The 25,499-nt window shown below is 42.7% G+C and overlaps 1 protein-coding gene across 2 annotated transcripts in view; it reads left to right on the top strand.

Moving 5' to 3' along the window:
• The window catches only part of Cfi (complement factor I), a 31,892-nt gene extending 10,286 nt beyond the window's left edge, over positions 1-21,606 (top strand). The window contains exons 4-14 of one of the 2 annotated variants that reach the window (XM_051185516.1): positions 2,321-2,502; positions 5,860-5,973; positions 6,263-6,373; positions 9,924-9,950; positions 10,097-10,123; positions 12,787-12,834; positions 15,156-15,259; positions 15,425-15,528; positions 19,128-19,405; positions 20,753-20,857; positions 21,199-21,606. In XM_051185516.1, coding sequence (XP_051041473.1) covers positions 2,321-2,502; positions 5,860-5,973; positions 6,263-6,373; positions 9,924-9,950; positions 10,097-10,123; positions 12,787-12,834; positions 15,156-15,259; positions 15,425-15,528; positions 19,128-19,405; positions 20,753-20,857; positions 21,199-21,416 — 1,318 coding nt within the window. In that variant the 3' untranslated portion in view covers positions 21,417-21,606. The remainder of the gene's footprint in view (positions 1-2,320; positions 2,503-5,859; positions 5,974-6,262; positions 6,374-9,923; positions 9,951-10,096; positions 10,124-12,786; positions 12,835-15,155; positions 15,260-15,424; positions 15,529-19,127; positions 19,406-20,752; positions 20,858-21,198) is intronic. The other variant, XM_051185514.1, reaches the window with a different exon arrangement.
• The last annotated feature ends 3,893 nt before the right edge of the window (positions 21,607-25,499 follow it).

Below are 25,499 nucleotides of genomic sequence, written 5' to 3'. Positions count from 1 at the left end.
ACATTCAGAGGTCTATAAAATAAATATCCAGTACCATAAGCAACTGTTAACTGTTTTTCAAATCTTTCCATTTCTTTTTTCTGTCTTTATCTTCTTTAGATGTATTATTTAATAAACTACCTTATTCTTTGATGATTTCATACATGTGTACAATATATTTTGGCCATATCCATCCATACTATCCCTGTATCACCTGCTCCCTCAACATTTCTTTCTCCCCAGTGCCATATATTTTTCTTTTTATTTCTCCCATTTTTTTTATAACCCCGAGTCCCTTTAATGCTGCCAATATGTGCATGGCCATGCACTACAGCTTGAACAACTTAACTAGTGGCCACACCCCAAAGAAAAATGACTCCCACTCCTCCAGTAGCTATCTATCAATTGCCAATAGTGAGTCCCTCCTGCACCCATTCTGAATTTCATCCTCACTTGACCTCATGTGGATCTTGAGCAGGAAACCACAGATGCTGCAAGTTCATGCCTGGGACTTTATTGTTTGACAGCCTCAGCATACTTCTGAGTTTTCACAGTTGTGGCCTGCAACCTATCTTTTCTACTTAGTCTTTAGCCACATGGTAACTGTCATTTGTCATATGCCTCGGTTCATGGACAGATTTCTGTGATTTTTAGCCAGTGGAGACTGTTGGTATCTAATATATCTTCTTTGCTTTGTTTTTAAGGCAGGGTCTCATTTAGCCCAGGCTGGCCTCAAACTCACCAAGGATGACCCTTCCACTTTTGTCCCTCCTGCTTAGACTTCCAAAATCTGTGTCACCACACCCAGTTAATAATATAGTGTTGGAAATGAAATCCAACTAGGGAAGAACATAACCAATAAAACTACACCCCAGGGTAGCTATTGACCATATTTTCTGTAATAATTATAATTTTAGATGTGAGGTTTTTCATATTTACTTCTCAAATTGTTGCCCCAATGGCTCTTTTGTTTATTTTTTGTATGCCTACTCTGTATCTTCATTATGAACTCTGAGAAAATATGAAAACTTTCTCTGTTCTCTTTTTACCTTTCATTCTAGTTAATCTGTTTATTGCAATGGGTACTTTATTTCTATTTCCATTTCTGATGCATCTTTGCTCTGCTTTTAATTTTAATCTATTTTCCTCTATAAAGAGAAGCAGGAAGCAATTGAATGTCCTAGAATAACAGTTCACTGTGAGTCATCATCTGTGGGCTGTTGGGTAACTGAGAAGGCTGCTTCTTTTCACATATTTTGAACAAACTGAGAAGTCAAATAATAGCATTATATTAATTACTTTTTGCATTGCATTGACAAAAACATGTGTAAGAGAAAAACTAACAACAGAAATTATGTATTTTGGCTTTCGGTTCCAGAGAATTCCCTCTGTCGTGACCAGGTTCATTGTTTCTAGGTCTGCAGTGAGGCAGATTATCAGGGGGGTAGAAATGTATAGCAAAGAATACGGGCGATGGACAGGAAATAAGGAGCCAGAGACAAGATATGGCCCCTAAGCATATGTCCCTACTGACCCACTTCCTCTAATAAGACTCCACCCTTTGTCCACCCAAAATAAGGCTATCATAATATGAACACAGCAAGCGATTAAATTATTCATTAGGTCAGAACCTTCATGAACTAGTTCTCTCTAGAAATGTTTCTTCTCTCTGACACAGCCAGCTGAGTGCTTTCCAAAAAAGAATGCTAAAATTGACAACCCAAATCCACCTCCAAAGAGATGCCAGAGTACCACCTCAATAGTATCAAGGCTCAGACAAAGAGGTAGCTAATTCTAAAAGCCAAACAAAACTGTTAAGAGTTCAAACAAGTTGACCCTCCCACATCTTAAGCAATAGTGAGGTCAACCAGGTAAGGCTTCCAAAAACTGGGAGGAGAGAGGTGTGAAGACTCCTGAAAAGAAAAGATGGGAAGTCTGTGCTGATATTTTCTGGCATAACTTCCAGAATTCTCAGGTCAAGGCAATCCACTCTCTTTTGTGGAGAAGAAAATAATAATAATAACATGATAAGGAGAAGTCAGGAATGACCCTCTGAGGGGTAAGAAACATCCAATGGAAAGGAAGCACTCCTCCTTAATAAGACCTGAAAAACAATACTTGCTGAATGTTTGCCATGTTTTCAACCCTGATTGGTTGGTTGAAATTGATTATTTTAGTTCATCTCTACAAGACCCAAATTACGTCTCAAGGGGAGGTGGCAAGGCAAATGATCTGTAAATCATTTTGGGGAAAACTGCTGTAGCCCCTCTCTTCCTCTGATACGGATGTAAACACAAAGTTGAATCGCTCTTCCCTCAGGTCTCACTCATTCTGTTCACAGGGGTGCTTTTGTCATACGAAGAAGGTTTAATATACCCGGAAATCTCCGTATAAACACCACCAAATGCCTGCATGTACATTGCCGGGGAATAGAGACCAGTTTGGCGGAGTGCACCTTTACCAAGAGAAGAAGTAACGGTTACCAGGGCTTAGCTGATGTAGTGTGTTACACACAGGATGAAGGTTGGCAGAGTATTTCCATCAAGGTTGCTTATTTCATAAATGTCTATACTAAGTAGACAATGATATCTCTATTAAGTAGTGGGGTTTAGAACTGTCTTAGGGTTTCTATTGGTGCGAAGAGACACCATGACAATAGCAACTTTTATAAAGGAAAACATTTAATTGGGTGGCTCAGTTTCAGAGGTTTTTAGTCCATTGTCATCGTAGCAGGATGCGGTGGCATGCAGACAAACATGGTGCTGGAGGAGGAGCTGAGAGTTAATACATCTTGATCTGCAGATCAAGTGGTCTGAGACACTGGGCATGGCTTACCTCCACAGTGACATACTTCCTCCAACAAGGCCATGCCCACTCCAACAAAGACACATCTCCTAATAGTGCCACGCCCTATGAGCTTATGGGGGCCAATTACATTCAGACTGCCGCAAGAATTAATATTTGTGACCCCCATTGTCCTTTCTTTGTCACCCAAAGGTTCCTGTGCAAAAGCAAAATTATCCGCCCCCTCTTTGCTTCCTTGACTATGTGGACTCAAATAACTACAGCAAATAAGTTGGCTGAATATAAAGAGACATCTTGCACCTCTTTTGAGCATTAAATCTTATGCACATTGTGTATATTTCTATAAAATGCTTAGGTGATCACCCCTATTACCTCAGTTTCCCCAGAAACCGTGAAGAGACATCATGACCAATAAAGCATTTAATTGGGACTTTGCTTATAGTTTAGAGGTTTAGTCTGTTACCATCATGGCAGGGAATATGGCAGCATGCAGGCAGACATGGTGCTGGAGAAATAGCTGAGTGCTACACACACACACACACACACACACACACACACACACACAGAGAGAGAGAGAGAGAGAGACAGAGACAGAGACAGAGACAGAGACAGAGAGACAGCCAGCAACCTGGGCCTGCCTTGGGCTTTTGAAACCTTAAAGCCCACACCCAGTGACACACTTCCTCCAACAAGGCCACACTTTTTAATCCTTCTAAGCCTTTCAAACTGTTCTATTCTCTGGTGACCAAGTATTCAAATATGTGAGCTTCTGAGAGCCATCCTTATTCAGACCATTATAAGTAGGTTCTCCTCTAGGGCCTATGAGTGCTCCAGTCAGAGATTTTCACCTGGCGTACAGTACCAGGCATGTAGTCCCTCCCACAAAGTTGGCCTCATTCCAGTCAAAATTGGTTGACTATCCCCCAAACAGTCAGGCTACTATTACATTTATATCTTGTCCAGAAGGTTGGCATTAAAGCATGCAGGGTCCCCCTCTAGGTAAGACTATTGGTAAGTTTTCTCCCCAGAGATACTCTCTCAGCCTAGACACATGGGGGGAGGGCCTAGGCCCTGCCCCAAATGATACGACAGACTTTGAAGATTCCTCATAGAAGGCTCACTCTCCCTGGGGAGCAGAAAAGGGATGGGCTGGCGGGGGGGAAACAGGGGGGGTGAAGGAACCGGGATTGACATGTAAAACAACCTTGTTTCAAATCTAAACTTAAAAAAGGAAATAAAATAAACCTAAAAAAGAAAAAGGTTTCTCCCCAGCAGCTTTGGTACCACTTTCTGGCGCTGTGTAAGCTAGCCACCAGGGAAGCTCACAGGCAGCCTCGCAGCTTAGTTCCAGCTTGACATCTATGCGTCTTGCAGACAACATGCGTGGTCTCTTCAGCAATAGGGCCTTACAATCTAGCTATGATGAGCAGCCAAAAGTAACAGCAGTAGCCTTTACTATTTTGAGAGCTCCTTGGAACCTCTCTGACCAAAAAACATGTAGGGAGGTGTCTTACCCTTAGTGCAGGGATTTTCATTTTTAAAACTTCCTAAGTCTGAAAGCAGCATTATCCACCTGTATAGGATATCTTTGTCCCAACTTCTTTTAAAATTACTGTATTTTTAACTAGCTTATAACGCATGTTTCCATAGGGCTTTTTCATGGCTCTTGGTTTTTTCCAGTCCTTCCCCACCCTGACATCTCCCCGCCCTCCCACGCTTGTCTGTTCTAACCCGCCTGTTGCCTTGTGCCCATGCTCACCTTCATGGCCCATTTATTTTACTGGGTTTTTCTCCTATTACCCCCACTCACCTCATGGTTCCTTCCTCGATTCCTGGTCCCCATCAACACACACCAACCTCCACACAGAAATCTAGAAACTCACAACTAGAATCTACATTTGAGAGAGAAGATACAGCATTAGTCTTTCTGGGCCTGGATCACCTCATTCAGTATACACATTTTCAGTTCTATTCATTTGCCTGCAGACTTAATTTGTATGACTGAGCAAAATTCCATTGTGTATGAGTACCACATTATCCATTCACCAGCTGATGCACAACTAAGCTGATTCCATTTCCTGCCTATTGTGAATAGACCAGCAAAGAACACAGATGTGAGAGTATCTTTGTCATAAGGTATAGAGTTTTTTGGATATATGTATGAGACTGATCTAGCTGAGTCATATAAAAATTCTAATTTTAGCTTTTTTTAAAGGAACCTCCTCATTGATTTCCATAGTGACTGTACCAATTTGTATTCCCACCAGTGAATAAGGGTTCCCTTTTCCCACATCCTCACCAACACTTGTCATCTGACTTTGTTCTAATAGCCATTCTGCTGGGGCAGAGGGGGGATAGAATCTCAAAGTTGTTTCAGTTTGAATTTTTCTATGGCTAATGATGTTTAACCCATTCTAAGGTGATTATTAGCCATTTGAATTTTCCCTTTTGAGAACTCTCTGTTCAATTCCATAGCCATTTCTTCCCCCCTCCCTTTCTCCTTCTCTCTCTCCTCTCTCTCTCTTTCTCTCCCTCTTTTCTTTTTGGTTTTCCAAGACAGGGCTTCTCTGTATTGCTTTAGAGCCTTCCTGGAACTAGCTCTGTAGAACAGGCTGGCATCGAACTCACAGAGAACCACCTGCCTCTGCCTCCTGAGTGCTGGGATTAAAAGCATGTGCCACCAATGCCCAGCCCATTGCCCATTTTCTGATCATGTTGTTTTCTTGATTTTCAAACCTTTCTTCTATATTCTATATATTAATTTTTTGTAACATCAATATAATATTTTTATTAAAATTAATCATATATATGGAAAATATTTTCCATTCTGTAGGCTTCTTCATTTTATTGACTTAGTTTTAATTAATGTATTCACTTATTTTTGTTTTTATGGATGGGAACTTTCTATCTAGTTCAGGTTGACCTCAGGTTTGCAATGATTCCTGTTTCAGCCTCCAGGGTGCTGGAATTACCCATGCATATTTTTATCTTAGTTACCCCTGTATCTCATAATGTGTTAATGATGTTATACCACACATCCATAAATAAATTTCACAGACCATCTCTGCTTTCCAGGTTCTCCTACAAATCAGTCCTTCCGGTGTGTGAATGGGAAGCACATTCCTCAGGAGAGAGCCTGCAATGGAGTCAATGAATGTGGGGATCAAAGTGATGAGCTGTGTTGCAAAGGTAGGAATGAATCAGCCTTTCAAATCCCCCATATTCATTACTCTGACTAAAAATGTCGAAACAGCTTCAATGATAAATATAAGATCTCATTTCATATGTGTGCATACATATGGTGCATGTGTGTATACATACATGCACATCTGCACACACAAGTGTATGTGTGTGTGCTGGGGATTGAACCCAGGGCCTGTCATGTGATAGGTAGGCATGCTACCGCTGAGCTACTGCCTCAGCTCATACCTCTTTCAATGGAAAATAGTGGCAATAACTTGTACTTGTGTTTATACAGATTGCCAAGGTAACGCTTTCCTTTGCAAGTCGGGTGTTTGCATCCCAAACGAATATAAGTGCAATGGTGAAGTGGACTGCATTACAGGAGAAGATGAGACTGGCTGTGACGGTAATCCAAAAACTCTGTCACTTTATTCCATTATCGAACCCTGAAGTACGAAACTTCTCTTTAGGTAAATCACAGCCTAAGTAGGACTGTGGCTGAGGCATTTGAAGAACAGTGGTCTAACCTTCTCTTTATACCTACTTGTTATTGCAGCACTGTTCATTACAAACGAACATATGTAAAAACGATACACTATTAGCATGAGCCTCTAAGAACTGTCTTCTAACTGTGACAGCTACTACTGTTTGCTAGCCATGTTCATTCTATCTGACAGCTTGTTTGTTGCAATATTTAAAAAGCTTCAGATACCATGTCACTTAACATATACTTCTCTCATGATAAGAATGCTGTGTGTGTGTGTGTGTGTGTGTGTGTGTGTGTGTGTGTGTGCTTGTTTGGTTTTTTGAGACAGGGTTTGTAGACCAGGCTAGCCTTGAACTCACAGAAATCTGCCTGCCTCTGCCTCCTGAGTACTGGGATTAAAGGTGTATGCCACCACCTCTAGCTAAGAACACTATATTTTAAGCTACTTTCTCCTAAGTAACAGTAACACTCCTTAGCATCACTTAATAACAGCCATGTTCAAATTTTCCTAACTCAAATGTTTCCTTTGAGTTAATGTGTACAAACCAAGATACTCAAGAACTTGAATGTTACATTCATTAGCTTTTAAAAAAATATCTTTTTTATTTGTTATCCTCAACCTCCTTACTCCATTTTTTTTTTTTTAAGACTTATTTATTTATTATGTATACAGCATTATGTCTGTATGTATCCCTGTAGTCCTGAAGAGGGCACCATATCTCATTATAAATGGTTGTGTGCCACCCTGTGGTTGCTGGGAATTAAACTTGGGGCCTCTGGAAAAATAGTTAGTGCTCCTAACCTCTGAGCCATCCCTGCAGCCCTCACTCCATTTTTTTTTTTTTTAATATCACTGAGATTTTGTTTTTGTCTTGATAATCTTCCTATAGAATGCTGCTTACGCTAGACTCATAGAGTTGGTTAGACATATGACTGAATATTTTAGGCTTCGATTCTTGACGAGGTGTTAACAGTGGAATCTTTTTTGCCTCATCACCTCACTTTTGCTAACGCTAATATTGGCCCGAGTGAATTTGATGTCTGCATCGAAAAGCTCCACTACAGTCATTTACCTATAGACTTAGCAGACTTGAAACTGTTGTCTACATCCATTATGTCAGCAAGAAGCTATAAAATGTTTGTTACTAATTGTGTCATTATTTCTGTATTTATGGACTGTTTTGTTTCCATAGGATATAACTCATAGTAGAAATGTATAATAACGTGTAATGCTTTTTTGCTATTCGCTGAGTCTCAATGGATCAGTGCTCTGGACAACTCCAAATGATTAAAAAGTAGTTATTGTGTACCTATTCTGTGCCACACACATTGACTTTTTATTCTCATCTATTAGTTTCAAAGGAAAAATGTCAGTATTACATTCATTCTTTCCTAAGTGAGTACTTGCTTTACATGCCTGGCCCTGATCTAGAGGGTCACAATAGTGCATACCGTTTAAGAATCCCTACCCAACAAGACATGGAATCTCAGCACTCCGGAAGCAGAGGCAGAGGGATGCTTGTAAACTTGAGGTCGCGTGGCCTACTCAAGCAAGCTCTAAAACATTCAGGGCTACACAGTAAAACTTTGTCTCAAAAGTAAATAAGTGTCTCTAGTTACCGATTTTAAGTCTCAGTGGAAGAAGAAAGACAGCAAATAAGAGAAACCTGTGAAACATTAAGTGAAATCGAAAGCGTTATGAGAAGGCCAGCGGGCTGGCACAGGGGTAAAGGTGTTAGCCACTAAGCGTGATGACCCGAGTTCAGTGCCCAGGTTGTCCTGTGGTTTACCCAGTAATGCCCCGGCATGTTACTCCTTGGGCGGCATCACGACTCAGTCTGGTGGGCTCACTCTGCTTACCTTACCCAGAATTCTCCTCAATCCACCTATCTTCCTGCCTCATTACCGGAAGAGTGTTTATTCATTATCCAATAAGAGAAACATATGTACAGGAGGACAACTCCATCACCATTTCTTTTTATTTTATTTATTTACATTTTATGTATGAGTGCTCTACATGTAAACCAGCATGCCAGAGATCCTATTATAGATGGTGGTGAGCCACCATGTGGTTGCTGGGACTAAAACTCAGGACCACTAGAAAAGCAGCCAGAACTCTTAACCCCTGAGTCATCTGACCATTCTTTGAAAGAGCATCTGAGAAGTTGAGATAAAGTACCTTTATTTTTATTAAAATTTATATTTATATTATATTTAATAAAATTTATTTTTATTAGTTTAGTCCTTTAGTAAAGGGAGCAAGAAAGGAAACGGTTGTAAGCAGGAGAATGGTGAGCCATGCTGCAATTGAAGCCGCATAGCTTCATTGCCAAGGAATGTCTCAGCCTCTTCTCCATGTCTTCCTCTTGTTTCCTCTCTTCTCCCCTTTAAAGCAATAAGGATTAAGGTCAAGGCATACAATTTGTTAGTTTTTATGGAAAAAATCTGCAATAAAGTAACTACGTAAAACACAAAGCTTATTTTCCTACACAATTTTAAATACATATGTATATATATACATACATATATAATGCACTTAGTAAAATATCAGGTAGTTCAATTTCCCAACTCTGGAAGAAGTACCACATTTAGCTTCCAGAAATGGTTCTGTTTCCCTTTTAAAGAAAGTAAAAGTGATAGCAGAGATGTAACATGCTCACTGGCTATTAAGTGGCTATCAAAATCACTAAATCAAAGCAAGTTTGTATCATCTCTGGATTGTGTTTACCTCTTAGAAGTTCCGTCACAGTTGAGATTTCTATTGATAAAGCACCATAACCAAAAACAGCATGGGAAGGAAAAGGCTACAACCCCCACCCTACAAATGCTCCAGTCACACTGAGAATGTCAAGGCAGAGACCCAAAGGCAGGGACGGAATCCCTGGAAGAACGCTGCTCCACGGCTTGCTTCACCGGCTTGTTCTCTATGGCTTGCTCAGCCCGTTTTTCTTATAACTCAGGACCTGCCCAGGGTGGCACTGCTTCCAGCGGACTGGCCCTCCCATGTCAACCATTAATCAAGAAAATACCCACAGACTTGCCTACAGCCAATCCCCCAGAGGCATTTTCTCCACTAGGATTCCCTCCTCCAAGATAATCTTGGTTTGTGTCAAGTTGACAAAAACCAACCAGGGTATCCCCTCTTTGTTAGTGCAAGTTAAAAATAATTGTAACTTCGTAGAATTGTATACTGAGTTTCCTTTTGAGTATGTGTGCAGATGTATCTAAAATACTAATCTTTTTTTAAACTTAAAATAATTTCTCTTGCTGGAGTGAACTTGTGTTTAAATGCAAAATAAAAATCTTATTGGAATTTACATTAAGATAAAATAGCATGCTATTTGACTTTGTTTTTCAACCTTATGTTTCTATTAATTTTAAGTTGTTACATTGTTTCTGAAATGTTAATGATTTGCATGTTTTTTACTTAAATAAAAATAATCTCTTCATGCCAATGCTTTGTTTTTAGAAACCAGACATCCTCAAATTCGTGAAAGTAAGTCCATTTTTTAATAGAAAACTTACAATTTTAGTTTGGGGTATATGTGTAATAATATGGTATGAGGTTCTTTTTTCCCCCCGGGGGTAAAAGCTAGTCTTCACTGTGGTAAAACTATGCCTTTGTGTTTTGTCTTTCTTCAGACCTTGCACGTTCAGATCAAGATCAAGGTAAGCGTTTATTAAAATCTTGGGATATTGAAAAGTAGGTGATAATTGTTTCCTTATATTTTAAATAGGCTGAGCATGATATGGGCGTGTACAAGAAAGGCCCCAGTTTTCTCATTAGTTTGGCTAGCAGAGGCTTTGTTCATTGTGCTAAGCTTTCCATCACACCAATGGGGAAAACCGACCGTGGGAGCTTCCCTGAACATGCCACCTTTGCTCATTACCTTTCTAGTCTCTTTCCCCCTCAAAACCAAGCTTTTAAAGAAAGTGCCACCAGAAGAAATAGAAAACATTTCATATTTTGATATTTATTTCATAAACCAGGTATCCCCAAATCCTGGAGCCGCTTAAAAAAAAAAAAAGCATACAAAGTATTAGCTATCATTATATTTTCAAACAAAGTGTGATTTAGCAGATTCTCCAGCTTCATCTCCAGCCCTACCTCCTCCAGCCACTCTTAGTTATTCATATAAAATGACTCAAGTCCCCAACACACATGATGCCAGAAGTTCATGGCTTTCCTTAGGATTTCTTAGGAGATGCCATCTCAGAGTTGACCCTTGCCCCAAATGTCGATTCTCAGTTAATGCCTTGTGTTCCATCTCATTTGACATTTTTGCCCCTCCCCCCTGAAGCTGCCGTCCGCCCCTCATTTATTCCTCCTCCTTTCCTTTTGTCCCGTCTTCCTTCTCTAGCTTCAGACATCAGTGACAGGGGTGAGGGAGAATTAATGATACTTCGCACGTCTTTTTATGCGATCACAGGCCCCTCTTGCTTATCTCTTAGCCCTACTTCCCATTTTCCTGCCAACCATTCTAGTGTGCTTGAAAGCACATGTCATTTTGCTTGTGCGATTTCTTCTCCCTTGCACACTGCAATCTCGTGATCACCCGTCTTCCATTGTGTTGTAGATCTTATGTTTCCTTTACCTTTTTTTTTTTTGTTGTTGCATTTGAAGGCTGTCTATGTTGCCCTGTGTTGCCCTACTCTGTTGCTTCTAGCAGCTGCATAAAATGCATGCTCACTTTCCAATTTACTCAATCTTTTAAGCAGTGGACTAGCAGCCCACCACTGCACTGTGATAAACATCTCCTTCAGAATGTTTAACTTCCTTTGAAACATCTACCTGGCAAGGGCTTAAGTCTTGTGGTAAACAACTCCTTAATTGACAAGTAGCACGTGAATGTTCTTTGCCAGAGCCATTAAGTACCAGCTCTCATATCCAGCTATACTGTCTGAACTTTCTCTTCACCCACCAACATATAGCACTATCCAGCTTCACACTGAGCTAGCTGCCAACTGCCAAGTGATGGCAGTGTTAATTATTACCTTGGACTCTCGTGATAACCAATGGCTCAGGTCAAATTCACACAGGTCTAGTTTTCTGAGAGTTTTTCCTCCCACCTTTTCTTTTCTTTCACATCTTCTCACCAGCTCACATTCTTTTCTTGATTTTACATTTCTTTCACTGCAGTCTTCCTTCTTACCGATGTAAAGGAATCTGGATATTAACGCTTTGCCAGCTTTAGACATTACAAATATCATCTTCAATCTGTCACCCATCTGTTTATTAGCTCCTTCTGCGATGATGCCTGTTGAAAAGAAATTCTTAGTTTTGGGTCAGCAAGATGGATTCGTGGATAAAAGCAGTTGCCATCACACCTGACTACTTGAGCATAACCCAGAGGAACTTAGTGGAAGGAGAAATGACTCCTTTAAATTGTCCTGACTTCCACACATGTGCTAGTCACACACCCACACAATACTCAGACACTGTGTGCATGTGTGTGTGCATGCACACAAAGAAATCAATGTAAAAAATGAAATCCTTGGTTAGTACATCACCAAGGACGGCCACCGTTTCCCCCATGGCTTCCGTTTTTTTACAGCTTCACGCTGCTCTAATGCCCAGAACTCTTCAGCTGCACTGGGCTTTCCTTACTTGCCTTTGCTGGGCACTGAAGGTTAATAGTCGAGTCTTCTCTGACTCATACATGTACTCATGTGACTATCTCTGAGAAAAACCCTTGGTACCCTGGGACACAACCCCTCTATGTCTATTCCAAGGAGAGCTTGAGAAATCCAGGAACAAAATACAAGACCACCGTGTCAAAGTGAAGTTGCTATGGTAAACTGTCCTGCCCCCAGCTTTACCCGCATCCCAACAGAGCAACATGCTGGTGGGGATTCATCTCTGGATCTCCAGGCCACAGGGACTATGGTCTTGTCCACCAAGGCATGCTGGGATGGCAGGGTGGAAAGATCCATATAAAAGTCTAAGGAAGCAGGGCACCCTTTTCTGAGATTAAAATGCTAGCTAGCCATTCCTACAGGAAAATCATTAAGGTATCTCTAGGTGCATGGGCCCTGATGGCTGTTCTCTTCCCCGTGCAATGAGTTGGAATGAGAGAGCAGAAGGGAAGTTCTCTTTCCGGAGCCAAGTATTTTGTCTGCAGAACCTGAGCCTTGCCACTCAGTTGCACTAACAGACACCCCATCAGCAGCAGGGATTTCTATAGGGTTCACCTCATCTTTGCAGTTGTCCGGCTATAGGAAGGAAACCAGAGGGCAATATTTAAAATTACCAGAGTTAAGATACTTTAACGATTGAATTTTCTCTAGAGACATAATATTAATTACTTGGATTTTCTGTTGTTTTATCACAGGAGGAGAAACTGAAGAAACAGAAATTTTGACTGCTGATATGGACACAGGTGAGTTAGCTTTTTTGGTTTTTTGGTTTCAGCACTTTAGTACCAAGTATGTACATACCATGTGTAATATATACATACTATGTATAATGTATTCATGAATTAAATGTACAACCAATTCAAGCAAAGAACAACTCTGTTAAAAGTTTAAGTTAAAAAAAAGCAGCTTGTTCTACTTCCCCATTGCTTTTAAGAAAAGCAAACATAAAAGCAAACGCCTGTTATTATTAAGAATTGCTCTTAAAGCCAGGTTAGTTCACATGACCAAAGTCAAATGCTACTATAGTTCTACATAAAGTTCTTCCTAACAGAGAAAAGCTTTGTCAGTTTAGTTTTTACAAAAGTAACTTGATTTCAAGCATGATATACAAACCATCTTCTGAAATGGAAGATAATCCACATTAGTTGACTGACTTGTCCTTTCTCTGTGTTATAAATCATAGTGACAGGAAGCCTCTGACACCCTGTACCCTGAGCGGCTGTGCACCAAGAGCCAAACCGAGTTAGATAGAAGTTCCTGAAATGGCAGTGATTTATTCAAGTCAGCAAGACTGACTTTCCATCGTGACTCCATCATTTTTATTAACTATTTAATTTTATCAACTATCTCACCTTAGATTACACACCAATAGGTTTGGGGAGACTTTAAGATGAAATTCATGTGATATTAACTTCTAATTTTCAGGGTCTCACATTAGTAAACAACATTCTAAATAAAACGAGTACAATATTTATATCTCCAATCTAGAGGTGCCAGGCAAGAGGGATTTTCACATACACACACTCACATACACACACACACACACACACACTCTCTCTCTCTCTCTCATGTACTCACACATGAACACACACACGCATTCGTACACACACTAACATGAACACACACACACATACCAATATTGTCTACTGAAGACGACATTTGTTTTCAGATTCCATCTGTCCTGCTTTCACAAGCTTCAGTGAATGAGGATCTAATTTCGAGAGTCTAAACAAAACCTTCAGATCATCACACACTTTCTTCAACCCAGTTGGTAGGATAGGTGAGAGATTTTACCAAAGTAAATCTTTCCATATTCATTCACAGCTTCTCTTCCTTGGGATACTACCTCCTGTTCATAGGCTCCAAATAATTATCATTAATATGAGTGTCCTTTCTCATTTGATGAAACGAATTTCTTAACCTTTTCATGGCGTGGCAAATATAAGAACAAAGAAGACATCTTTACACTGCCATTTTCTTCCTTTCTCATGCATTCTCTTGCAAATTCATGCCTTGAGCCTTGCTCTACGGTGGTTTTTGGTGACAAATACTGCACACATACACACTCACCGGGGAGGGAAGCAAATGTAAGATGAGGCCTGCCGATCCAATCATCCAAGGTTCCTGGCATGTGGCTCTCTGGATTAATATACTGTGACAAATTTATTAACTATACTAATTAAAATAATGAGGCAAATATACATATGGGATGTCCATATGAGCCCATACACAAAAGTACTTGCTATCATAATGCTAGCATTAGTATGACTGAAAAGAGATTTCCTTTTAGAAAGTGAAAATCACAACAATGAAAGATGCATCGCTCCATACCTTCAAAATGTGATACACATGCTACAGTGAGTTCTCATTGTAGCAATTCCTGGGTATGTGGCATCTCTCATCTCTCAGAGGATGGTAAATGTTTACCCTCCAAACCAGCTTTCCATCCCAAGTCACTTTTAGACAGAACTTCGGAGAACAAGTCAATTTGCATGCTGAGCCAGAATTTCCCATTAAGGTAAACAGTCCAGTATAATCTCCAAAGCTTACTGATGAATGTGGCCTGCTCTGACACATACTATATAATATGTATGTATGTTTTACATATGTAATCTATTCATGAGTAGGAGGACCTAAGTTCAGATCCCAGCACCCATTTAAAAGACCCAGTGGAGGTGCATGTCTGTAATGGCAGTATCCAGATGAAAAAGGCGGGCAGACCACTGGAGCTCATTGGCCAGCCAGCCTAGACAATTAGTGAATCCCAGGTTTATCGAGAGACGGTCTCAGAAAATGAGGTGGAAAGTGAATGAGGAAGGCATTTGATGGTTGACCTCTGGTCTCAAATAGACATGTGTGTATGCACCTGTGTAAACATCACACACATACACACACACACACAGAGAGAGAGAGAGAGAGAGAGAGAGAGAGAGAGAGAGAGAGGAGATGGGTAGACGATAGACAATAGATAGGAAGGTAGATAGATAGAAAGAACCAAGAAGTGTCTATCCACAAGATAATGGATTCGAGAAAAATAATGATCCCATCTCTTCCTTTCTTGAAGAAAGACAACGGATAAAGTCCTTGTTGCCTAAGCTATCCTGTGGCGTCAAAAGAAGGACACATATTCTAAGGAAAAGAGTGGTTGGAGGGAAGCCAGCAGAGGTGGTAAGCCTGCATGACCTCACAACCCCTCCGAGGATCAGCCTGGTCACACAAAAGTGAGGGATGGTGTGCTTGCAGGAGACTGAGACCACATGTGGACATGTCCTAGGGTTGCCTGTCTGTGACCATCCAGTAGAAGGGTGGTAACCACACAAATGTCTCTTACAGGGAGACTATCCATGGCAGGTGGCAATTAAGGATGGAGAAAGAATCACCTGCGGGGGAATTTATATTGGTGGCTGTTGGGTTCTGACAGCTGCACACTGTGTCAGGTAAAAATGTCTTCAGTATGTTTTAGACTTCTTGAAAATAAGTTGTAGAGATGGTGATAGGTAATAGATACAAGCTTACATAAAAAATGAGTTTTACTCTGTTATCAGGGTTATTTTTCTGGTACTCATGCCTGGACTCTAGTGTTCTGGTGAGGGCGGAACTTAGGTACTATATGACTCTTTGGCTCACAGTGCTAGGACAGAACTGTCCAGAAGAGTTTATGACTGAGCATTTATGAAGGAGTGATACTAACCTGGCATCCCCTCTGGTCTTTCCATAACAAGGACATTAAAGAGCTAGTTTGACTTCACAATCACAGATGGCTTTTTCAAATCCATATACCCCGAAGTGAATTTAATGGAGTTTTGGACAATAAAGGACATGTCCAAGGCTCAGTGCTACTTATGTGGTATACTGACCCATTACTGGCTGGCTCATTCTTTGAGTCTGTCTAAATTATTTACATGTGTCCATGACTCGAAGCTGCTCTGAAGGCAAGGCATCGTACCAGGTAGGGCAGCACCTGTGCTGCTATTGGGAAGATTCTGAAGAGCAGCAGGCTATTTCTGACAGACTTGCAATCACTAAGAGCTGACAGGGAGTCAGAGGAAACCCATCTACAGAAGACCAGTCATATCTGGACCCCTTTGACAGATTTCCCAGGTAAGAGAAACAGGGGGAGGCACAATGTGGTCTCAGCTTTGGCATGTGACAAGTGAGAAATACAAGTCTGGCACTGGTTCTACAGGAGCGTTATAAGTGGCTGTATTAGTTTGCTGACAAACACCACGGAGCAGTTGGCCTTAAAACCGACAGGTCTAGTTTTCACCGTTCTGGAGGCTGGAAGGCCAGCGCCAATGTGCAGCAATGCTTGTTCCTGGGGCTTCTCTTGGCTTGAGCTTCGCTGTGGCCTTCAGTGTCCTTTCCTCTGTGCACATGTAGCTCTGAGATTTCTCTTTTCCCCCATGCATACCCCTGTCTTACTGGATTAAAACCCAACCCATACAACCTCATTAAACCTTAATCCCAGCACTTGGGAGGCAGAGGCAGGCGGATCTCTGTGAGTGGGAGACCAGCCTGGTCTCCTCCGAAGGTATTGCTTGTGTTAGGAACTAGCAGCCAGCTGACCCCCGCCCCGACGATGGGCGGACGCTACTTCAGCCTCACCTGGCTGTGCCCACCCCCCCACCACCCCCCTCTCTCTCCTGCTTTCAGTTGGCCACCAGCTACCCCCTCTTTCTCTCCCTTCTCTCAATAAACTCCACGTGGGCGCCGAGTCTCGTGTTTGTGTTTCTTAGGCATTAGCTGCAGCAAAAGAACAACAGCTTGAGCTTAGGATTCCCCCCTCAGTCTGGACTTCAGAGTAAATAGAGTTGTTTGGTGAACACTGCTTACACACCGGGTCCTAGGTCAGGCACGTTTTACAGGTTACCGGTTTAGTATTCTCATCAGTGACCAGGATCCCTCCCACTGTGTAGATAAGCTTCCTAACAAGGAAGCTAAATAACGCCTTAGCTGACACCATATAAGCAGCCAGTCGGTAGAGCCAGGACAACATCCAGCATTTGCTTGCTATTAAGATGAATCCCTTCTTAGCAAATTCTCAGGTGGCCTAACTTTCTGAGAAGTGGCATTTGCACTGAGTGACGAAGTGTGTGTCCTTGTGATTGGAACAGCAAACACCCTCTTTTCTCTTTCTCCTTAGAGATGCGTCTCTGTTTCTGTGGCCCAGGATTTCTGCCCACCCCTGCTGCTGTCCCTCCTCAGCTGTCCCGCCAGGTTTCTTCTGCGCTTGCGTCACAACACGGCTGAAGAGTTGAGTTCAATGCTCAGCCTAGCTTCCTCTTCTTATTCATTATTCCTAAAGTTATCTGTGCTCCGAAATCCCACTCTAAGGGGACTAAATGGTAACCACAGGAGAGCCTTTCCTCCAACCACTGCCGTACAGCCAACATCCATCCAGTTCCTGGCTAAGTCAACATTACATGGAGAGCTAGAGAGATGCCTCAGTCAGGCTACTGCTTGCTGTACATGCATGAAGTCCTGAGCCTGAGCCGCAGAGCCCATATTACAGCCTTTTAAAGCTGAGTGTAGTGGCATTCAGTGCTTGTAATACCAGCACTGGGGAGGGAGCTCTTTGGGGACTGGACAGCCAGTCTGGCCTTCTTGGAGACCAATGAGAGATCTCACCAGAAAAACAAGGGAGGCGGTGCCTGAGGAACAATACCCAAGATTGATCTCTGGTCTGCACATGCATACACACACATGTGCGCCTGCAAACGTATTTTTGCACCCCCCAAACACACATGAACATGAGCACATGCACACGCGTGTGCATGCATGCATGCACACTAACACACACACACATACATACACAGCATTGAATTCCAGATGCCCAAGACCTAGTTTATATGGGACTTCTCTTAAATACTGTCCTGTTCCACTGTTTCCTGTCTTAAACCTTCACAGGCATTTTTTTTTTTTTCTTTTTCTTTTTTTTACAAGACAGGGCCTTGAACTCACAGAGATCTACCTTCCTCTACCTCCTGCGTGCTGGGACTAAATGCAGGCACCACCACTGCCCGGCTCCACAGGCATTATTAATGTTAATTTTTCACCATTCACTTCTCAAACTCTATCTCCTTCACCATCACCCTGCCTGCTTCTACCTGTCATCTGGAGCACGTGACTTGCCTCCAATGGCCTTACCTACATGCACCTGTCTACCCACTGGCCTACCTGTCTGTTCTCTACTTTGTGGCCCTGTCAACGCAAAGGCTTTGTAGTCCTCTCCAGATAAGCATCTAAGCAAATGTCAACGCATGTAAATCATCTAAGGCCTTGTATGATTTGGCTTTCCTCTCCTTCAAGAGTCTCGTCCACCCAGACCAATTAATCTACCTCCTCTGGGCTTCTTCAGATGCTCAAAACCAATTGTTCCCTCTGTGAAGGGGCCTTCATGTAGTCTTTCCCTGCCATGACCTCTTACCTAGTTAACTGGTAAGGATCTCAAGTCACCCCTTTATCTCCTTATGGAATTTCCCCTGAAGGCTCTCAATCAAAGCCCTCCTGGTAAATTATTAAAAGCCACTCCTCTCACTGATGCATGTTTTCTAGATGCTTTCTGGTTTTGCTAACTTCTGCACCCCGGTGCCCCGAACAACATCTAGTCTATGCTGTTGATAAACTCTATATATGTACCCAGTAAGCCATATTTTAAAAAAGCTAACTTCAAGAAATATTTATGCTCCCTGAGCCTATGATACAACCTATTATATCTGATGAGAAAACAGAAGATTATATAATTTAAGAAGATGTAAATGTTCAAGTTTTTTGATTATGACATTTCATTTTGTGATATACTTTATTATTCGGAGAGGTTAGATAACGAGGTCATAGAACAGTTGGGGAACCATCACTCTCTCCATTTAACACTCAGCTAATCCTGCCCCAACTAAAATCAATTTTATAGCATCATATAAATGAGAATAAAAATGTTCAGAAAACTGTCCTTTAAAGGGAAGAATACAGGGATGAAGTGTCAAAATCCTTGCCCTTTGCTTTGATATATTTCATTTCCCTTTGCTTTCCCTTACAGACCCAGTAGATATCACAATTACCAAATATGGACAGCGTTATTAGACTGGCTAAAGCCCAACTCTCAGTTGAGAGTTCAAGCAGTGAACAGAGTTATTGTTCATGAAAAGTATAATGGAACTACCTACCAGAATGACATAGCTTTGATTGAAATGAAAAAGTACTCGGGCAAGAAAGAATGTGAGCTGTCTAATTCTGTCCCGGCCTGTGTCCCATGGTCTCCATATCTATTCCAACCAAAAGATAAATGTATCATCTCCGGATGGGGTCGAGAGAAAGGTATTTGCTCTGAGGATGGGACATGGATTAGAAACATACGGGAACCACTCTAGTACTCAGAGAAATAGTATGCATAGAAAAGAGAGAGCCCATCCAGGAAGGGCTGCCTGCCTGGGCTCACGCAACCTGAGCAGCTAGCTGCCCAGAACTCCAGCGACAGAAGGATCTCAAGAAACTGGAGTTGTCACATAATTCTAGAGCATTTGTCTAGCGGGTGCACGTTTCTGGGTTTGTTCCCGGGACTGTAAACAAGAAGCCAAATGTATTCTTATGGTAGTGCACACCTATAATCCCAGAAGCAGGAGGATCAGGAGTTCAAGACCATCTTTGAGGCCAATAAGATTTGCTTCATTTTTGACCTAGAGAGGTGTCAAGCAGTTTCCTTTCAAATGGACCTCCTGAGAGAGTGGGGGGGGGGTCACAGTTCCATACCGTGTTCCTCAGCACAGTGCTGAGACACAGGCAGGAGAGTAACTGGGCATCAGACATGTATAAGATGTCTGTAATTAAATTACTGCGATTGTATGCAGTCACCAACTACATTATTTATTAAGCGTTGCGTAAGAAGGTTCTGGGTGTTGGTAAGGAGTGAGGCAGGCCTGATCCCTGAGCATTTTGGCTAGTGAGTAAGCCGACACTGAATGGAAAACTGGGTAACAAAATTGCTGTGAGCTGGAAAACGGAAGAGGGGAGATGGGACAAAGCCTTGCTCTCCACCCTGTCCATCTCCCCTGTGTGCTTCTCTCCTCTTTCCCCATGGTCCATCAGTCAGTAAGGAGCACACGGCCCTTCTCTTTCCACAGACCAAAGCTGTTCCAAGCCACAAAGCCTCACTTAAATGTGACGGGATTTCTACCTCCTTGCTCATCTCTTCAGGTCACTTAAACAGGCACTTCCTCAAGCACAGAAACATGCACACACTGACAACTTCAACTTCTAACTTCTTTGAGGCTGCTTTCAAGGAAATTACTAGCTATGAGAGAAGATCTCAAAGATGTGCACAGGAGAGCCCCATCACTGACTTCTACATCAATCCCCCGCTGAACCCAGGAATAGGACAGGGCTGGACCTCAATCATAGGGTCAGCTCTGTACTGAATGACGTGATTTCAGGCCAAGTGTTCAATAACCTTCCCTGACTGTTCATTAAATTTAGGAAGATAATCCTAGAAACTAGGGCTATGGAGAGAATATGAGGTAAATATGCTAAGAATCCTCCATAACTAATATATGTAATAATTAATAGTGTATATTAACCCATCTTCCTAGTAGTTTACTGAGTTATGACCACTTTTATTTAGATTTCTCATTTGTGGCTTCTAAATGTCTGTTTTCTCACTTTGTGTAGATAACAAAAAAGTCTACACACTTAGGTGGGGCGAAGTTAACCTGATAGGCAACTGCTCTCAGTTTTACCCAAATCGCTACTATGAAAAAGAAATGCAATGCGCAGGTAAGTGCCAAGTGGTTAACCTGGGGTTTGCACTGTATTAGTCTGCTTTTGACACTTCCGGTTCACAGCTGCATCTCCTTACACAGTGCTGTAAAATATAGATGCCAAGGAGGACTATGCTAACTCAGGGAAATAAGCACAAGGTCCATGAATTATTTCCTGTGCTGCATCCCAATCTGCAATCTCAAGGGTGACCTAGGGCAGCCTGTTCTTTCTTGCCAGGAAAGTTTATTTGTTTGTTTGTTTGTTTTTTAGTACAAGTCTTTCCATGTGTCAGTGTGGGAGGCAGGAAAGCTGCATGGTGACCCTGACAAATGGAAGGAAATGTGATTCTCTTTCAGGTACTGATGATGGGTCCATCGACGCCTGCAAAGGAGACTCTGGAGGTCCCTTGGTCTGCAAGGATGTCAACAATGTGACTTATGTTTGGGGCATTGTGAGTTGGGGTGAAAACTGTGGAAAACCGGAATTCCCAGGCGTTTACACCAGAGTTGCTAATTATTTTGACTGGATTAGCTATCACGTGGGACGGCCTCTCATTTCTCAACACAATGTCTGAAGCTATGACCCCCTTCTTCCTACAGTTATTAATCTAGGAGTCATGCTTTAATTAAAGTGAAACTGTGTGATGAGTTCTCAGAGCTGGCAAGAAGCAAGTCTTACTGGCCAGTTCTATAGGTTTCTTCAAAGTACATGCCATTTTAGGATGCTGCTGTATAATTCCCAAATAAATATTCTGCTTAAGCATACAGGTCTTTCTCTTTTTCTTTTGGTCTGTTCATTCTTCAATGCTAGCACCGCTCAGCTAAAGCTCTCTTCCACCTACAAATATGATATACAGAAAGTCTGGCTAGATTAGCTCTACCAGCTAATGATACTTTGACTACTATAAAGGCTGAGGTAGTTCTGTGAAACTGGAAATCACACAAGACCGTTCAAGCCACAAACCTGCCACCTACTATGTTAGACCTTGAGTGATTTTCTTTTTTTTCTTTGTGTCTTGTTTTCCATCTGTATTTTGTGGTTTTTTTTCCTCCCTGGGGAGGATATGGACAAGTGTCTATTTGTCCCAGATAGGACACCAACTGGAGACCAAAGGAATTATTCCTCCCAAGTCGAGCTTGGTGACCAGTGGATATAGTATGATTCCCTACAAGAAGATGGAGAAGCAGATACTTAAGGTAACTGGGTCACCAACAAGCTCACCCAGACATGGCTGACAACTCACAGAAGTTGTGTCTCTGGGGCTCCCACACAATTTGTAGGCAATCCCATGAAGAACAGTCTCCTCCAGTGTTTACCTGCTAACACTACCTTGGAGAAGGACCTAGTGAATCCCGTTCCTTTCTGAGCTCCCTGAGTCTGGTGAGTCTCTACAGTGTCCTGACCTTTATGAACCCCTCTCCTTCCTTAGGAAGAAGGAAATGCTACAGACAATCCACAACTGTCCGTATCCTTAACCTTCACTGGCATGACACAATAAACTCAGAGTTGCAGGTCAATCTGATGACCATTGGTCTGGTACCCTTGGTTCATATGTAACTGGGCTGTGAATAGTCTGTCACAACCAAGATTCCTATGTCATATGTGGCTAATGGAAAAATAAGATATGAAGTTGTCCTTTTCAGGAACAATGGTAAGAGAACTCAGTGCAGATCAGCCTGAGGTGTCAAAGAGGGCTTCCCCAAAGCTGAGTTTAACCTGACTGATGGAATGTGATGGTTATTTTTAACTGCCAGAATATTGTTAACTTGCCAGAATCTAGATGGGCCTCTGGACATGTCTGTGCAGAATTATCTTGAGTTCATTAATTGATATAAGAAGAGCTATCTCAATAGTAGGCAGGACTACTTCCCAGGCAAGGATCCTAGACTATATAAGCTGGAGAAAGTGATTCATTTGCTTTTCAGTTGTGATGGGACCAGCTGCTTCAAGCTCCAGCAACTTTGTCCTCCTCGCTATGATCAACTGGACCCTGGGACTGAGCCAGAAAAATAAACAGAAAAACCTTCTCCCTTAGGTGTTTTCTCTATATTTTATTATTATTAATATTTGTGTGTGTGTGCATGTACAGTCAGAGGACAACTTGGGGACTCTCTTCTCTCCTACCTTGTGGCTCTAGGGATCAACAGTTTATCAGGTTCATGCAGCACACACTATCCTCCACTGAGCTATCTCACTTGGTCCTTAAAGTTGCTTTTGTCGGAGTACTTTCTCACAGCCACAGCAAAGAAAACTAAACCATGGATGAGCTTTCCAAGCAGTAGCACAGGCTTGGGGAGCCAGCCACACACAGGATGGAGAGCAGCTCAGTGTCCCTGGCACCCAGGGTGCATCAGAGAAAAGGACAAGGTGGCTGTGGCCTCGTGCCCAAACTTGAAACCACTTAAAAATTCTAGAAAGTCCAAGCAGGAGGCACAGAGGAAGATGTGTGGTGGAGGGTGGAAATGAGACATGGAAGACAGGAGAAGCCTAAGAAGAAGACGGGCCAAGGCAAGGATGGGAAGACCGGCATTGACGCTAGACAGGTTAAGAAAGGAAAATACGGCTTCTGGGGACAAAACATGGCACCTGGGAGAGGCATTTGAGTCTATGGCAATTATGAGGTTTTTCTCTTAATTATGAGGTGATTGGTGTGGTCATGGATGACAGACTTGGGTGGGGGGAAGAGTGAGGAACTAAAGTGTATTTAACCAGTGGGGTTACTTTGAATTTGAATTTGTGATGTCATATGGGAGCTCAATGGACTGCACAGTGTGCAATATAAGAGCCAAGGCCCCAGGGAATCTGGCATTTGAGAAGACAGCGAACTGAGTCCTCAGAGCACAGGCTATTGCTAAGGTAAAAGACATTAGCACACCAAGATGTAATTGTGTAAGACTCGCAAAAGAGAGAGGCTTGGAGCCAATCCTAGTACTCAGAGACCTATATAGGAGCATGGTGTGTTTAAGGTGAAAGACCCCCAGAGACCCCAAGAGTTTGGAGCCTGTCAGGGGGAAGGCCCTTGCCCCCAAGAGATGAGACAGACCACTGGATGTAAGTGCAAGAGGTTGTTTATTGTTTACACAGGTACCTGTGGACGCTTCAGTCTTTCGGGGGACTGAGCGTGCCGAGGTTAAAACTCAGGCAGTTTATATAGGGTTGGGGTGCCAAGAAGCAGGCTTACAGAAGCAGAAGCATGGTTACAGGGATTTCATTGTTTCATCTAAATGTAGCAGTTGTAGTTAACTAAGGACAGTTGGTTATTCGGGTTGGGCACAAAGAATACAAAGAATTCAGTTATGACTCTCTCAGCATCCCGGATACCGTCTTGCTGACCTTGCTTTAGTCCAAGTTGCAGACCACAGATATCTGGTTGGCGTTGGATGAGAGCAGCACCTGGTTCCCTCCTGTACTTTTCTCATAACTTGACCTTGGCAAATTAGCAAGAGCAATTTAAACAGGCAATAAGCATAGTGAGGGTCTTTCAAAGGCAATTCAGAGGGCAGCCTGGGCTACAAGCCAAGATCCTGTCCCCCCAAAATAAAGAGGGCCTTGGGTTTTAACTGTGGGCAGGTTCCACAAAACCTTAATGCATTCTTCCCCGTTTTGGAAGACATATTCCTGAACCACGATATCTGTCTGATAGAAAAATTAAATGAGCCAAGCCTTGCTTTAAAATTCTGGTGGTAAAGATGGTTGGGACCTCAAAGATCAGTTGGCCCAGTGGTTCTCAATATCAACCTGTTAAAAATCACTGTATTCTAGAGCAACATCCAATGATGTTGCTTCCTTTCCACCTAATCTATGGTTATCCTTTCATTACAGTATTTAGAATTGTAAGGAGAGGTGATTGTGAATTTCCCCTAGAGAAGTGCTCCAGCTCGGCAGTTCTCAATCTGTTGGTCGGATCCTTGGATTGAAAGGGGGTCGAATATCGGATATCCTGAACATCACACATTTACATTACGATTCATAACAGTAGTAAATTACAGTCCTGAAGTAGCAATGAAAATAATATTATGATCGGGGGTCAGCCAACAGGAGGAACCGTATAAAGGGTCACAGCAACAGGAAGGTTGAGAAGCCCTGCTCCAGTTGAGAAAGAGGTCCATCCTCAACCACTCGCAGACCGACACGCTACTTACAGTGCTAATATTGCGGCAGATCATGAGGTCCCCATGAGGACCCAAATTCCGTGGAGTACATGGCTCAGACAAGCCCCTGCACTGGACCCCAGGCCAGGCTCAGAAAAGGTCAAGACGGCAGAGCCCCACAGGTCGGGCTATGCCATTGGGGTCGTTCTTCACTGTGGCTCGACACGGGGAGAGCTTAAAAAAACCAAAACCAAAACCAAAACCAAAAAACTCACTAGGTGCTGAACCAAAGCAACGAACACGCCTAGGGCACGGTCGTTTCTATGACTCCATAGAGGTAGGACGGGTCCCAGAGACCATGTGGGCGGGGAAGTCTTCAGCTCAGCCTGGGGCTCCCGCGCTCCTGCGCAGGCGCACCGTGCAGGACGCGGCCCCGCTGGGCGGCGCGCGCGCGCCCGGGCCGGCCCCTTTCCGCGCAGCTCAGTGACGGCGCGCGCGCGACCCCGCGAGCGCGGAGGAGGCCGGGACCCGAGCGGAGCGCGCGCCGCTGCCCAGCCGCGGCAGCC

This window comes from Phodopus roborovskii, unplaced genomic scaffold (assembly GCF_943737965.1).
Source record: "Phodopus roborovskii unplaced genomic scaffold, PHOROB, whole genome shotgun sequence".
Lineage (NCBI taxonomy): Eukaryota > Metazoa > Chordata > Mammalia > Rodentia > Cricetidae > Phodopus > Phodopus roborovskii.
This window is presented reverse-complemented; position numbering and strand designations above follow the sequence as displayed.